Consider the following 17449-nt stretch of genomic DNA (forward strand, 5'->3'; position numbering starts at 1 on the left):
ATTATACTTGCACTGGCCTGGAGCCTTGTCCACTGGAAGTAGCAGAACTTCAGCTAATGGGGTCTGTAATCTCAAGATTAATTTCTGCATCTTTACTAATGCTTAAAATGCCCCTGCTGTGGCATCTGTCATGCTACTGTGAAGCAGACATCTTTGCCTTGCACAGAATGCATGTATGGTAGGCACTGTTTAAAGTCCTGCCTACACAGATTCTTTACTGAGCAGAAAAGAAACTCAACACCTAGATGATGCATCATTTATTTCTATCTATTGTTTAGTTTTGGTCGTAAAGTCCATTGTGCTGCACTTAACCTGTGCACTTTGTTCCTCTAATCGGAACAAACACATTTTACCTACCTCGTAAGGGGGTAATTATATAGATGGATTCAAGATGCAAAGTTTGTCTCTAGTGTGAGATTTCAGAGACCAGAGTTTGGGTCTGTGAAGCAATAATGCACTTTTATAAAAGCTATGTATTATGATTTTACATACGAGAGCACCAGGATATGAAAGACAAATGGTATTAGGCTTAGCCTTTTTGTAAAATGTGCTGGAAGTTTATTACATGAGCACATTAGACTCCCCTAATTAGAGGGCACCTATTGTAAAATGACAGAAGCCCAGTAGAACGTGAGCTGTGACACAAGGATACTTCTACGCCACAGATGTGTTGTGAAGCACAAGGTCAAAGACCTTCAAACCACCTGCAAAATGTGGGCATTCCTAGCCAGCCTCAATCTCAATGTTCAATGACGGAAGAAGGATTTTAGGAAGGTGAAGCTGTGCATTAACCCAAGGGGGAGGTTATCAGCAGTGCCTAAAAATGCAAGTGCTCTGCAGCAGCATTTACCACTGGGCATTAGTCGATGAGTTCTTTTGATACAAGTGCCATCAGAACATAAGAACGGCCATACTATGTCAGACCAATAGTCCACCTAGTCCAGCATCCTGGCTTCTAACAGTGGCCAGTGACAGGTGCTTCAGAGGGAATGAACAGAACAGGCAATCATCAAGTGATCCATCACCTGTTATCCACTCCCAGCTTCTCCCAGGGACAGCCAGATAATGGGGTTGCATCTCTGATCATCTTGGCTAACAGTCATTGATGGACGTATCCTCCATGAACTTATCTAATTCTTTTTTGAACCCAGTTATACTTTTGGTCTTCACAAGATCCCCTGGCAACGAGTACCACAGGTTGACTGTGCATTATGTAAAGAGGTACTGTACTTCCTTTTGTTTGTTTTAAACCTGCTGCCTATTAATTTCATGGGGTGACCTCTAGTTCTTGTGTTATGTGAATAAATAGTATTTCCTTATTTACTTTCTCCACACCATTCATGATTTTATAGACTTCTATCATATCCCCCCTTAGTAGGGTGACCATATTTCCCTGTGCTGAACACGGGACACCCGGTAAAATTACTCATATTCAAGCAAGTTCAATGGCAATCAATCAGAACTACGCAGTACAAATGTTCAAATGAACATCAAGTTGACCAAGCCCCTGTTAAAAAGAAATACTATGTAGTTGAATTCTTTTTATTTACCTTCTTGTCTTTAAGGCTTTAGGGTTCACACATGGAGGTGTGACAAATACACACTCCCGTACACTGCTCTCACACGGGGGAGTGACCGACCCGAACATCCCGGCCTGGCTGGGCCCCTGGGATGGACTTGCCTCTCCTGGTACATGGTGCTGCATCTTCCCGAGGCAACATGGGGGACACACGCAGGGTCTCATGCTCCCCTTCCCCCAATTTCTGCCAGGGTTCACACCAGAATGTGGCCAGCAGCAGCCTTTCAACACTGTGCGCGAAGGAAAAGACAGGAGCTGCTTCCAGCCACAGGGAAAGAGGAGGCGGGCAAGGGATGACCTGGTCCATGTCTTTGCAGAGCTAATCTCTTTCCCCTCCACACCCCCTGTTCCCCTGTGGATGGAAGCAGCTTCGGTCCCTTCCTGCCTGCACAGTGTCAAAAGGCTGATGGCCACCAACATAACCCAGCCACCTCCTGTCCCCTGGCTACAGCGTGGACAAGAAGGGGTTAAACCCTAAGGATGCATTATGCACAAGGGCACAGGGAACCTGACTGCAGGGGCTTCAGCCAACCGGGCCAGAGAGGTGGATCAGTAAGGGAGGGTGTCTAGAGGATGGAGCAGCCCTGAGTTCCCTGGGGGCAGGACCCAGGGCAGGGAGGGGGGGTGGATGAAGACGGTGCTAAGCCCCTGCCTGGGGGCTGCTGTGGAGCCTGCAGTGTCAGGGAGCGAACAGGCTGGAAATCACTTCACCTCCCCACTCCAGAGCTTAGCTGAGGGGGCGGAGAGGCTTCCCTGTGCCAGTGCTGTGCGGGGCTTTGGGACATGCAGGGCTCAGCTGCTCCTGGCCAGTGCCCTGGGTCGGAGGGCCTTGGGCTTTCCTGGGGTGCTGGCCCAGCCAGAGGCAGTGGGGGAAGGAAGGAGCCTGCCAGCCAAGCTGTTGATGAGCTGAGCGCTTGGACCAAGGGCTGGTCCTCGGCACACTGCTGGGAGAGGGACACACCCCACTGGGGGGAATATGAAGGAGCAGTGGGATTGGGGGTGGTGAAGGGGCAAAGCAGGGAGAGGACATTGAAAGGGGGAGCACGTAAATGGCTAATGGGTGGGCAGCAGAGGTGACACGTAACCAGCCGCCGCCTGGTGCCTGCCTGCACTCACCAGCCATCGCAGCTTGCACCACGCAGCCAGTGCTGGCTGGAAACGGAACAGGGGGTGGGGTCCTGCTGGCCAAGAGCTGGCACGCAGTGGGAGCTGCACAGACGGACCAGCCGGGGGAGCGGCCGGCCCCGTGCGTTGCAGCTTTGCCCTGCCACCAGCCTTGCACACCCACCCCCACCGTTGGCCACTTGACTCCTCCCCCCACCCCCACTCACCATTGTTGGGTGGGCAGCTGGTGAGCAGGGATCTGGCCAGCAGCAGGACCCGCCAGTACTGATGTGGGGGACAGGGCTGGCTGCAGGCACCAGCAATCCAAGCAGGTGCTTGGGGCGGCAATTTGCAAGGGGCGGCAGTCCGTGTGTTTTTACCACCCCAAGCAGCGCGCTGAATTGCTGCCCCGGACAATTTGGCGGCAGCTTCTATGTTCAGCTGCCCGCAGCGGCAGAAACAGTAGAGCCGGCCCTGGTGGGGGAGACAGAAAATATGGGACAATTTGATAATTTTAAAGAAAAAATCGGGACACCTGCAGAAGGGCTTAATTATGAGACTGTCCCTTTAAAAATGGGACATCTGGTCACCCTACCCCTTAGTCGTCTCTTTTCCAAGCGGAAAAGTCCCTGTCTTTTTAATCTGTTTTCATACGGAAGCTGTTCCATATCCTTAACCATTTTTGTTGCCCTTCTGTGAACCTTTTCCCGTTCTATTTTTTTTTTTTTTTTGAGATGGGGTGACCAGAACTGCACACAATATTCAAGGTGTAGGCGTACCATGCCTTAATCTTATTTCAGTCACGTTTACTCCCATTGCTTTGATTGAAATAAGTGATCATCGTCCACAGACAGAATACCTTTTACTTCCATTACACCTCTCCAACAGGGCCACAGAAACAGAACTGCAGAAGCATGTATTTTACTAATCAGAGAGGCAGGAGACTGGGCAAAACATGAACTTAAGGATCTATTGAAAGAATCCAGAGCCAAAGACATGAGGAAACATAAACAATCCCTAAAAACCTGGGAGAGGAACTGTTGTGTCCTGTGATGAATACGATGAAGTAACTGAAAGAGACATTGTCTTTAGAAGCAAACACCATTTCCAGGGTGGAAGGAATATTGTGCTGGTTGCAGATAAGGTCAGAGCATTATCATAGAATAGGAAATAACATAATGTGTGTATTCATCTTATTGAAGATTGTTCTCCTTTGCCTATAACACTTGCATACTAGCAAATGGTTAAATAGTTCCTGTGCTTTTGATCTGAAATTCATTAATGTCACTGCAGTCAGTGTAGGAGCCTTTCCCTGATTTAAGTAAGTCAGCCAGCCACCTTCAGAATCTCCTTTCCACCCTTTCATTGCTATGGGATTCAGACCCTCTGCCTTCTTCAAAACATCAAACAGCTGTCTTTTGCAGCAAGCCTGGAAGGCCATAAAATTCAGATTTTTGGAGTATTTTCTAATTAATATTTTCTATATACTTGTTTTTCTGTGTTGGGACAAAATGCATGTCAGGTTTCATTTCTGGAATGGGCAAGACAGCCTTGAGGTCTTGGATCTTCTGGAAAGACATTTCAGACTTGTTGCTGCAGGTGTTTTCAGCAATATCCCTTTCCAACCCGAAGCAAATGTCTCAACGTAGATAGTGACCTAGAATCTGGAATGTGTGTCAATTCCCAAGATAAAAAGTTGCTTGTATAATTCATAATTGTCTCCTTTGCAGTGTTGCCCCCTTGAGGGTGTATCTATACTAGAAGAAAAGTCCCCTTAATGCAGAAAGCAGTTGCATCTACGTTATTTTGTTAATAGAGTTGTGCAAATAACTGAATTTGGCCATCCTGAAAAATAAAAATAAAAAATCATTTTGGATCAGACAAAACATCTTGTTTCACTGGAAATGTTTGGACTTTGTGCTTTTACTTTTTAAAATTAAACTGATTGAAATTTCCAAACAAAGTCATTTTGAATGAAAATGTCAAACATTTTGATTCTTTCAGATGTTTTTGACAAACAATTCAATTAATTCAAGATGAATCTGTGAAATGTTTTGGTTGACCCCAATCTCCATTCTTTGGTGAAAAAACGTTACCCAGCTTTTTTAATGGAGACAGGTCTCAGATATCTGAGCAGTGTCTAGAGCACATGGTGGTGAAATGCCTGGGCCTTGTCTACAACAGTGCATTTGCTACTGTTGCTGCTGGAGTTGCTGTAACAAATATACTAATTTTTCCAGTGTAGACAAGGTCTTGGAGTTGGTGTTGAGCTGCCAACCCTGTGACTCAAGCTGGCTGTTCAGTGTTCAAGCATAAAAGGAGAGATCCAACCTCATGCAACATTCAGGCTTTATTCCTTCCTTCACGTTTTATTCTCTCATCAAGTACTTCCTGAAAACATGTATTAAATTCCTATACATAATCACACTATAACACCCCTTACTGGAAAGCCATTTTTCATAACAAATGGTGGTGGTCTTTCCTTGTTAATGGAATTAGTGCAGCACCAGCCAGTCTTAATTTGATTAGATTAAGTGGACATTTAAAAAAGGATCCTTTGGTAATTTCAAAGTGTGGCACTAACACTAAAAACCAGAGGAGGACAGTGGGTGGTTTGAAGCCCCAGGTTCTATTCCCACCTTCATCTCTGTCCATGTATCATCTTTGGTAACTGCTTAACAGATGTGAAAGGTGAGGCACACAGGTTAACAGGCCACAATAATGCCTACCTCTCAGGCGTGTTAAGCTTCAATCATTTCCAGACAAATACTTGGTTATGATAGTTAAGGCTGTAAATTGCTAACCACTTCAAAATGCTGTATTGACTGCATTTCCTTACCATGCAAATACATGTGTCTAGCATGAACATGAACACCCTCCATTTCAGAAGCTGCAACATCAAAGTCTATAAATAGTTAGAGTTCCAATTCTCGGCTTTTATTCTGCCGTTCAACCCTCCCTTCTTAGAAGGGAAATTCCACTAGTTAATATGAGCAGCTATTCCCTCTAGCTTTCATTTGCATTGTGCTTTCAAGCTCCAAGTGAGATTGGGGCTCACTGTGCAGATGCTGGACGAACTCCTCATAAGACAGTCCCTGGCCTGAACAGTTTATAATTCAAGTAGACAAGACAGACAAAGGGTGGGCAGATTAGTTGAAGATGTGGCTTCCAATGTTCAAGAAGGACATTGGAAGATGGGGGTGATGGGGAAGATTGATATCCAGTTTGTATCTGGTAATTGGGTCTCTGACAAATATGGAGGGTGATTGACGTAGAGCGTACCACCCAACCAAGAGTAGATGGTAAATGACGGCTAAGGCTGCATGGACCACATGGGGAGGTTAAAACATAAAGTGTTAGTGTTTAGTCTGATCTCAAGCTTTTAATGAGGAGGAGGTTCACACATGCCAATAGACCAGGGGTAGGCAACCTATGGCACGCGTGCCGAAGGCGGCACGTGAGCTGATTTTCAGTGGCACTCACACTGCCCGGGTCCTGGCCACCAGTCCGGGGGGCTCTGCATTTTAGTTTAATTTTAAATGAAGCTTCTTAAACATTTTAAAAACCTTATTTACATCACATATAACAATAATTTAGTTATATATTATAGACTTATAGAAAGAGCCCTTCTAAAAATGTTAAAATGTATTACTGGCACGTGAAACCTTAAATTAGAGTGAATAAATGAAGACTCGGCACACCACTTCTGAAAGGTTGCCGACCCCTGCAATAGACAGAATTTCCTTTGGGATACCAGGAGGGAGTCTGTATTTGAAAGTCAAAAGGGTCTGGGGGTAAAGAGCAGGGAAGTGGGGTGGGAAAGAGCCAATGTTGGTGTTGGCAATTAAACAGTAGTTCTGGGCTGTTGTAGTTTGTCAACAACCTTCAAGCCAGCCACTGGCTTGCTGGCTGACCTTGAGCGAGTCATGTCCCCTCTGTGCCTCAATTTCCCCATCTGTAAAATGGGGATAATGATACTGACCTCTGTTGTAAAGCATGTTGAGACTTACTAATGAAAAACACTGTATAAGAGCTCGATTTCATTATTTCCTGATGTTCAAACTTTTCTTGATTTACAAACTACAATAATGTTGGTTTAATCCCACATCTGTTTACAGCCTTCACTCACTGAAAGTTTTCAGTCTGGGAATTCCCACTGTTCCTACCTTTTATTTTAAAGTTAATTTTTTTCTAAAAGGAATTGTTCAAGAGAAAAAAAAATGTGCTTCTCAGACTACTTGCATATAAAACCACCACCACTAATTGCCAATTTAAAAATGACTCGGTTTATATGCAAGAATATAGGGTAGCAGTGAGGCCAGAGAGTAACAAGAAGCCACTTGTCAAGAAAACTCAATCCCTAGATTATGTATGGAAACTTAGATGCTCCACTAGGCAGAAGCTCAGGAGCAGCGGGCACAGGACTTCGGTCAAAGCTCCACACAATTCCCAGCCTTGCTAGATCCCTGGTCTTACGGAGTTTAAGCTGCACAAAAATTCTAGCCAGGAAAGCACTAGAGAGCTTAGCAAAAATTGAAATGTTAGTAGCCATATATCTGATTCACTACCGTGTTACTCCAGTTTTATGCTGGTGTAATTATGGAAATCAGTAGAATCTGGCTGGATAGCTAAAATAAATGACACCCTCCCAAATGCACTTCTCAAAGGCGGCAATCTTCACTGAATGCAAATGAAGAAAACAAATGTGGAATCTCTAGGACTCAGCAGTTTGGGATACAACACCCATGAAAAGTTACACTGCTTGGAAAAATGAAACACTCATTCCCTTCCCTTCCTAGTCCCTCTTACCTTTCTGAAATACCTTGTCCAGCACGCATCATTCTTACTCAAACATCACACCAAGAAATCACCCACTGACCAAAGGCCAGACCTGAGTTTTCAAGAAGTGAAGGTTTGTTGTGATCAGACAGGTGTAGAGGAAAGCTAGTTATAACCTCAGCTGTATGGAATCACTACCATGTCTCCATTACATGGTGGAGGGCTTAAAGATCCTCCACTTAAAAAGTGCTATAGCTATTGTGTAATGTAAAAGTGTAATGCTATTACTGTTGTACTTTGCAAACCAGACTGGAGGTGATTAGTAGTTCATGCTGTACCTGCCTAATAGCAGTTTATTATGCACATTTCAAAAGCAAATTCACAGGAGGAAAAAAATGGCCTTAAGGCATCAAGTGCCAAAACTGACCTAATCCCTTGGAATCTCGAAGACCTAAGCACAACTGCAAATTTCCACTTCTAACAATAGTACCAAACAGCATTCCAATCTCAAACAATACAATAGAACATGGATCCATTTACCTTCAGGGCACTTTTTAAAACCCATGCTGCAAAAAAAGGGGTTTGTAATCATGTTTCTAAAGTCAGATTAATGAGAGCCAGCAGGTGAAAAATGTTCTAATGCTGTATTGCAATTTGCTTCTTTGGCAAACTATAAAAAGCATTGTCCAGAACATTCTATATCTCTTTGTCCTTTGTAACACTGAAAGCTTGGAAATATTTCCCCTGCACCTCTCCCTGGTATTGCTTTTAACCTTTTCCACTTGGTAAACATTAATTTTCTTTTGCCCCATTGGCACCGAATTGAACATATGTGTTTATTTCCTCATCATTACTTCCTGCTACACTTAATTGACTATTATTGCTGATAATGTCAGCAGAGTTCTCGGAATGACTATGGATGCTGGAGTGCTACTTGAGCCAGCTAAGGGAGCACATAAAGGCAAAAACAGTGGTACTGGTTTCTTTTTCTCTTTAGCTTTGTAGTAACATACTTGGTCATGTAACAACTCCTCTTCCCTCACCAGATATTTAACTAAATAAGAAGTCAGATCCCAGGGTGAAAACTACTCCTGTTCCTGCCTTATGATTCCCAGTTCAAATGTTTCATCCACAGGAGTAAAATATGAAACATAGTGGTAATAGTGCACCTTTCCTCCAGAGCAGTTCATAACTCTAGATGGATACCCCTGTGCATCCACTTCCAGCTTGGAAGGTGGGACAGCAGCTGGCAGGGAATCGCACAGGATAAGAAAAAGGAGAAATTTGGGCCAAGGACACTGAAGCAAGCCAGCAATCTATGAATTAGACCATGGGATATTTAGGGTATGGGTTTCAACAGCCCTCAAGAGAAGCATAACTCTGCTCCCATTGGCGTCAAAGACCGTAAAGAACATGGCCCTCAGAAGGAAGAAGGGACGAATTAACATTACTGGGCTTTTCATAGATTCCAAGGCTAGGAGGAGGGCAGGGGGAGAAGAAGGTTCATGGAGTCATAGATTCCAAGGCCAGAAGGGACCATTGTGATCATCTAGTCTGACCTCCTGTATAATACAGGCCAGAGAACTCCCCAAATAATTTGTAAAGCGTGTTTTAAAAATTGTCAGTGATGGGGAATATACTACGACCTTTGGTAAATTGTTCCAATGGTTAATTATTCTCCCTGTTAAAAATGTACACCTTATTTCTAGTCTGAATTTATCTAGCTTCAACATCCCGCCACTGGATTGAATTATATCTTTCTCTGCTAGATTGAAAAGCCCATTATTAAATATTTGTTCCTCATGTAGAGGCTTATAAACTGTCACCAAGTCACTCCTTCACCTTCTCTTTGTTAAGCTAAACCGATCGAGCTCTTTGAGTCTATCACTGTAAGGCAGGTTTTCTAATCCTTTAATCATTTTGTGGCTCTTCTCTGAGCCCTCTTCAATTTATCAACATCTTTCTTGAACTGTGGGTGCCAGAAGTGGACACAGCGTTCCAGCAATGGGCGCTCCAGTGCCAAATATAGAGGTTAAACAACCTCTCTACTCCTAGTTGAGATTCCCCTGTTTACGCATCCCAGAAACGCATTAACTCTTTTGGCGGCAGAATCACACTGGGAGCTCATATTCAGCAGGATTTTTGAATGAATAGCTAAAAGATCCCCCATGCACGACAAACCTTGCCTGACTGGGGATGACAGGACTGTCTCACAAGGAGCTTTTGTGCCCTAAATGGGGCTTTGGAAAAGAAATCCACTTATTGTTCCTCTAAGATTCCACAAGAGTGAAATCCCCCGCTCCTTTATCTCATTAAAAATGAAAGAATGCCAGGTATGTCGCAAGAATCTAGGATGAGGGGAGAGTGTGTCTGGTGGGGGGATGTTTTAACCAAGCTGTAACACAGAATTTGCAAAAGAGCATGGGGGTAAGCATGTTTCCCAGTGGAGAGACTGTTGGGAATGCTGTGCTGATACAAACCACTAGTGCAAGGGAGATGAAACGAGGTTTTAAAAACAACTTGCCGTGTTCAGAAAGCAAAGCCATTTACCCTGCAACTGGACAAGTTACCACTGCTCTACACAAGACGCTTTTAATTAATAGCCCAAACCTCCGTGTTAACAGATTGCATCTACGCTGTAATAACTTTCCTAAAGCGGGGTAAATCAGTGGTGGAAGTGCGCTCATGTGACTGCATCTGAGGAAACAGGTCTTTGCTATGGGATGCTGCTTATGGACTGTTTGATTAGGAGCTCATTGTAGCCTTATAACATAGAGGACTATGATAGGTCAAGTGTTTCAACTACTGCCTTTGAAAGTAGCCTGTGACACTAAGGAGACCTCCCTGTTCAGCTGCCTTATGGGGATAAAGGTGATTTGCAAAGGGAAAAAACCCACCTGAATTTATGCCCTTTCTTGCTTCTACATGATGGATAAAAGCAGCTTGAGAATTCCTTTGAGGGGGAAAACCGCTCTTCAGATGAGGAATCTAGGTCTTGTTTACTCTGGATAACTCTGTGAATGACTGGAGAACTGGTAGGATTAATATTACAAATACCAAGGAACTAAAACCTCTAAAGGCTGATCTACATATTGTTTTTGTACCCATGTAACTAATCCTTTTAGACACAGGTAGATGTACAGCTATAGGCTATACATGTATAACTCAGTCAACATTAGGGCATTGCTGCGATTTAACTATATCTCGTTCTAAGGGGAGAGTTGAAGTCCTGAAAACACTGTGTGGAGAAGCACTTGCTTTTCGACTGTATAGACTTAACTCAAATGCCCTGCAACCAGCTAGAAGAAAATGTTAGTCAAGGTCCCTTCCCTTTTCAATTAAAGGATGCTGTTGCTCCAATACACATCGGAGAGCCCCTAGCAATCCCCCAGCAAAAGCAGAGAAGACCAGCTGTGACATTCCTGATTTTTTTAAATGTAAAAAACAAGCAACAAGAAAACCACCAGGACTGAGGCTGCCATTACCATTATGAATCATGAAGTAACAAAATAAACCCCAGACCCTACTTCTTCCCCCTTTATTGCAGGTCCCCTTTAACAGCCATGGGGAAAATACACTCAAGACCAGAGTCTCTGTACATTAAAAGCTTTGGTGGGAATCCGAGGTTGTCCTTAGGTCCCACAGCTATGCTTTTCTAATTGTCCTGAGCTTGCTGCCTCCCACCAAACCCCCGGGTATTTAGGTAGAGAATCCTCAGCCTTCCAGGCCATTAAGAGAAAAATCTATGCCTGGTTGTCTATTTAGCAGTTTGGATTGGAAGAGGCAACAGGGAGAGACATAGGATAAACATGGAGAGGTGGGTAACCTGGAGAGAAGGGGGAGTAGGAAAAGAACCACAAGCCCTCTGCCAAAGTGACAAACTTCCCTAGAAGTCCAGAAGAGCCCTGGTGTCTTCCCAAGCCAGGTTTCTCTCTACACCAAAGCTCTCTAGGGTGCCCTGACTCACTCATCTGTTTCCAAGTGCAACGGAAGGTCTTTATTTTGAACATGGTTAGAGCTCTCGTTATATTACAGGCTGCCTCTCTCCTTGTACATTATCTAGCTGAGATCAGCTGAGGCACACTAGCTAACTGCATTTGAACACAGGGAGCCTGAGTGTGCTGGATAGAGAACTCTCCTCCATTGAATTCTCCTTGACAGAGGTTGGCCTGAACCAAGCCACATTTTTCTGGCATGCTGCAATGCTTGTCCATTCAGCCAGCCCTTTTGAGGAAGGTGGTTTGAATTTCATTGGTGGGTTGGGTTCTTTTTGAATTGACTCTTCTTTCTGATTGCTTCCATTTACACATAAACATAGATGCCCTCAGAGGGTCACTTCAGTAAGTTGAACAATAAATGAAGCAGATATTGCGCTACACTGCTAAAGAAAATGGTAGACAAAGAGGGAGATCCTGCAGGTACATTTTGTCTGAGTCTAGAAAGGGAAAAGCCAACTTTTAATAATCCTGCCTGGCCTGCAGTTGGCTATGAATGAAGTAAGACTATGAAAGAAGTAAGACTTATCACTTGATACTTCCATCTCAAAGCAGTTTACAAAGGTGGTTAGATATTATTTATATTATCATAGTGCCTAGGCACCCCAGCCATGGACCAAGCCCATATTGTGCTAAGAGCTGTACAAACACAGAGCAAAAAACACCATTCCCTGCCCCCAAAGAACTTACACTCTAAGAAATTAGTTCTTTTTTTTTGTTTGTTTTCAGATGGGGGAATACTAAGGCACAGAAGAGTGCAGTGACTTGCCCAAGGTCCCAAAGCAAATAGCCTCTGGTCTATCATCGTGTATATAACAAGGCAGAGACAGGAGTGGAATTCCGATCTCCTGACTTTCAGTCTAGTGCCCTGCTCATTGAACCACACAGCATGCTGAAAGGGAAACCGCCCCCTAGTACTAGTGTTCAAGAAAAAGAAGAAAACAAGACCGTAAAAAAAGAACATTTACCATAAAAATAACTTAACACGATACTGCCTAAGAGAGCCAGTGCTGGGCATGTGTGAAGGGGAGGAGGAGGAGGAAAGCTGTGTACCAGCTAAATATAGGTAGCCAAGAAACGGGAGCAAGAGCCAGTCTGCAGAATACTTTCTGTGCTAAGAGGTGCTAGGTAAGGAGGGATTCAAGCATTTTACATCTCTGAAAGGAAACTCTTCTTGAAGCTGAACTTTTAGGGCCTGGACTATTTCACACCCAAAGGAAAAGAGCAGAGAGGTAGCACATGGGAATGAAAGGTAAGACCCAGGATAGTAGTCTCTCAGGATGCATAGAACCCTTGGGAAAATACATGCTATGGGTTTGGGGACAGTAATATTACAGGGGAAAATCCATTGCATCATTTGCCTTCCCAACTATTTATGCACTTCTCCTTCAGCCCCATTTCTGACTCCCTGCCTTCCCCCTGGTTGTCACAGGATCACTGTATCCTCTCTCTGGGTGGGAGAATCCTGCATTCCAACCTTGAGGGCAGTGATAATTCAGGGGTGTCCGCCCATTTCTCTGGACAGCTCACTTATGCAGCACCTTACATGTTTCACAGATTGTTAATTGGAGCAAAGAGTTCTGATCTTGGGCTGTTTTGGTGGAGACTGAGAATGAGTCATAGCATTGGAGTTACATTGGGACAGAGAGCGTAAGAAACCTTGAACGCTAAAAACAAACCTGCCTGCAGCTCAAACTGAAATCTGGGACATTTAAACAAGTGGGGCATGTTCTCAGTCTCCAGGACTTCCTAGTGATGTGGTGTTTCCACTCAGAACAAATCTAAGCAAGTCTGTGAAAGGTGGAACTCAGTTGAAGAGTGCCTCTTTCAGATTAAACAACAGACTCAGCTCACCTAGCTTGTCACAAAGTGGTAATTTGTGTCTTTGCGTTCTTTTACCTGAATGGGGTGATAACACACCATTAATTTTACGGAGATCTATGTTACTGTGAATTCATATGTTAAAGGCACCTGTGCTTCAATTCCCCTTCTGTCAAACAAGGATAAAATAGTGTTTCCCTAGCTCACAGGAGGTTGTGAGGATAAATACATTAAAGATTGTGAGGCATTTGCTATACAGTAATGGGCACTTGTGAGAAATCCCCTGTGGAAGGCTGCCTTGAGCATCACTTTGTACTCGCTAAACAAGCTTACAGGTTACACTCAGGAGATGCAGGTGGATTTTTTTGCAGTTAAGACAGGGCTTTTTACTGTGTAGAAGTCACTCTTACAGGGGTTCTGGAACAATTTGTATAGTGGGGGTGCTGACAGCTATTGAACCAAACTGTAAACCCTGTATATGATGGAAACCACTTCAAACCAGAGGGTGCAGCAGCACCCCCAACACCAATTCACTCTTAGTACCTATTACACAACCCCAAACCAAGCTAAAAAACCTCCACCTCTGAGCTGGATCCCTCCACAGTTTGCGTCTTCTAGTCCCACCTGGCACAAAGCCCAGTTACAGGCTTAAATTTTCCAAGAGCCCTAGGGGATTTGTATGCCCAAGTCCCATTATAATTAATGAAGGCCTTCAAAACCCTTCAGAGACTTTGAAAATCTCACCCATGCAACATCCATAGGCTGGAATGCATTTTTAGCAGCCAATGATTGCATTCCATCCCTCTGAGTTCTCATTGGCTACTACAGCTAGCGATGGTGTAAAGTGACAAATCAATAGTTGCTATTTTGGAGCATTATACTATTTTACTCTTTGAGCAGCTGATCTGGCATCTCTGGTTCCATCACACTGATTGCGTTGCTCCAAATTAAGCTACAGACAATAGCTGGAACATTCAGCATAGCTAGTCTTTTGTTACTCCAGTCTTGAAGAGTCTAAATGAATTCCCACTGTTATTGAAGTATTTCAGCAAAGAGTCGTGCTGCCCCCACAGCAAGGGGTCTGTCAAAAATGAGTGCATGGCTAAGGGACGCTCAGCCTTTCACCTCCACTTCATTATAGTGGGAGAGCAAATTAAACAGCAAATAGTATCAGCCTTAACAGCTGACTTCTAAATTCTCTGAAATCCACATGCTGCCTCCGATTGTTTTGAAAACTGTTGTGCCTCCCTGGGGATCCAGATCAGTGGTCCAAATGCGAGGTCACTTGAACAAGGGGTTCCTAAGATATAGTCCCCTCAACCCCCTAAACAGCCAGACATTAATTTTTTTTTTAAACATATCCTGAAGTTCAAACTATGGTCCTCATCCTCCCCAAACTGTTATCACCTGCTTGGGCTTGATCTCAGCTAGTCTTTGGGCAAGCAATACTCAACACGTTAGGCAGGGGGTAAAATGAGGTTCAAGCCAAGCCAACAAGCCAGAGATAGTAATTTGCACTTGTGCAGCAGGACTGGGACTCTGTTGCAAGACAGTTTACAGGCAGCCTGACAGTAAGCGGGTGGCTCAAAGTGCTGCACCGTTGTCACTGCACCTGATGCGCAGCACCCACATACTGAGTCTGAGTCCTGCACGCAGCAGTTTTCTTAGAACCTGTGTTGTGTGCAGTAGTTTCTCTCTGCCTGCGTTCTGCGGAGGCTTCTTCTGGAAATTCTGCCCTAAGAGCAAAGCTTCTGATTTAAGAGCTGATATTCCAAAGTGCTCTAAAATACACATGCATGCTTATTTGTTCCTTCAGGAGCATGGTCAGGGAAAACAGTAAAGAGAAGGAAGACTCTAAGAAACAGCAACATTAGGGTAATGTAATTATGCAGCAGGCTCCTCCCCCTCATCAACGGGATTGTGGGAACAAAAGAGCAAGTGGCTGTGACTCTCAATGAGTTTCTGAGCAGCAAGAAAAGCACCCCCATAGAAAGTTTTCTATTCTAAGGATTGGTTTAAGGTCACTATTGGCTAATATGGCAGGAGGATACTGTCAGTCAAGACATCAATTTGTATAGCTAAAATTTATTTGGCAAGCTATCTACACCTACCAAAGGACACACCATTCAGCCCCCTATGTGCTGTACTACTTGTGAAAAGGGGGGTCTGAAGGAAATGTCAGACACTAGAAAATTTTTATGCACATCCCCTCTTTAAAGCAGTCACCGCAAACCTTGATTGCTATTTCCTCCCACAGATGGCTATAGGGGAAGAAAACAAAACAAAACCCCAAGCCGTACACAAACTACAATAAACTTTAAGTGATCTAAGTTACGCAAGACAATTTTGGCCAACCTTTTCCTCCCCATTACAGTGGAAATCCTGCTGTAACCTTAACTGTGGTGGCACCACCATGCCACCATAATATCGCTGTGCTACATTAGGGCTGTGGTAGAATTCATGGTGCAAGTTGGGGTTGTTTGGTCCAGGGATTCCTCAGATACAGGACTCCCCTCCCCAGTGAACTGCTGACTTCAGATCTACATGTACAGAAGACTAGTGGGCCAGAGAAAGGGCTGGGGTAGAGCTTGTGGTGCAAAGGTGGGGTCATTTGATCAAGGGGTTCCCAATGTCAAAGTCCATATATTATGAGCTTTTAACTTTCAGATTGCTCTAAAACCCATGGGCACAGCAAGATGGTCTTAAACCGGTATTCCACAACAGGGGCAAACTCAGAGAGAGGGGAGGAGAACCAGTCAGGTCACATCTCTCGGGCCTACTGTCTCAAAACTATCGGTAGGTCAAGGGGCCACTCTGACCTGCACCTCTCCTCTGCCAGATCCTAGGTATAGTTAAGGATCTGGCAAGCCCATGAGATTGTAAGGTCTTTAGGTCAGGGATATCTTCACACTTCAACTGCAATTAGCACAAGTGACCCTAAAGGGGACAGTGATTAAAACAAATGATTAATAAAAGCCAATTATGGCTGCCGATTCAAAACATTACTTATTTCGAGGGTGGGAGGAGGAAACAAAAATCGATGGTCAAACCAACAAGGATTAGAGCCAGTGCATCAGCCCAGCTTTGTTTTCTAATACCAATGAAGTGTGCTGGTTTTCTTACAAACCACTCATATTGTAATGGGCAAGAGAGACCCCTGCTGGACTGCTACATTATAAATCCTGCTTATAGAATAAGTCGTTTAATAAAACAGCACCATAAAAAAGTAAAAAATCTTCTTTGATTTGAAGAATTCTAAAAAACATATTCTGTAATACAACTCTCAAATTCCAAGAGGTTGATCATGTTTTTCATCCGAAATATTTATCTTCTGTTTTCATCCTCTTGCTCGATTCCCTCATAGAATGGACGCATAGTCCCATAGTCTGTGCAGGCAACATCAGACATGGAGCTGCCGAAAGCTTCCATGTTACAGTGTTATGACAAGGCCAGCTGCTGCTCTAGAGACAGAGAACAGCTCCCACTCCTGATTGTTCAAGAGAAACTTGCTACCCAAGGTGCTAAATGCTCTGTGCTAGGCTCCAGCCTGCAGTCCATGGTGAGTTTACTGTGCAGGGTAACAACTATTCCTTTGCTTGGCATGCAGTCACTTTAACCCTGGGTGTATGGTCAAAGTCTCTCTGCTATGCCAGGTCACAGGGATTGCCTACACTAGCCGCCAGTACTTTGGTGGGTGCTAGAGCTTCAGTTGTCCGTGGAGCCTGTTTTGGAAGGCGAATAGGGACATAGACATTTGAAGCACAGTGCTCCTTGAGGTATTCACCACCTTTTTCTTCATAATCTTTTCTGGTTATCCAGCCTTCTTCATGGTTCACATATTCCAGTGCCCAATCCCTAGCTCCATACCAAGCATCCAGAATGGGATTGGAAGCAAGGTGAACCTACACAGCAGAAAGCACAAAGAAGAGGTCTGTCAATGTAGGTGAACCCTGAAAACAAGAGAGATTCTGGAGAGAGAAGCCCCTTAACTTACTTCACAAAAATCAATTCTACATACTGCAATATTCCATACATTACGTTTAAGAGTTTGAGCCAATCCCACTCAATGCCCTGGAAGTCATGGGGGTCAAAGTATTGTTCTTTGGCTCGTGAAGACAAATCCCCAGTGGGTTTGGTGGACCTCTGTATTATGTACATCAAAAATCCCACA

At 44.1% G+C, this 17449-nt stretch overlaps 1 protein-coding gene across 2 annotated transcripts in view; it reads right to left on the reverse strand.

The window, feature by feature from the left end:
• Positions 1–3544: 3544 nt before the first annotated feature.
• Positions 3545–17449, reverse strand: part of ACTR5 (actin related protein 5) — a 32002-nt gene continuing 18097 nt past the window's right edge. The window contains exon 9 of one of the 2 annotated variants that reach the window (XM_054044982.1): positions 3545–4528. In XM_054044982.1, coding sequence (XP_053900957.1) covers positions 4493–4528 — 36 coding nt within the window. In that variant the 3' untranslated portion in view covers positions 3545–4492. Of the gene's footprint in view, positions 4529–5020; positions 17181–17449 lie in introns of those variants that run through there. The other variant, XM_054044981.1, reaches the window with a different exon arrangement.

This window comes from Malaclemys terrapin, chromosome 12 (genome assembly GCF_027887155.1).
Source record: "Malaclemys terrapin pileata isolate rMalTer1 chromosome 12, rMalTer1.hap1, whole genome shotgun sequence".
Taxonomy (NCBI): Eukaryota; Metazoa; Chordata; order Testudines; family Emydidae; genus Malaclemys; species Malaclemys terrapin.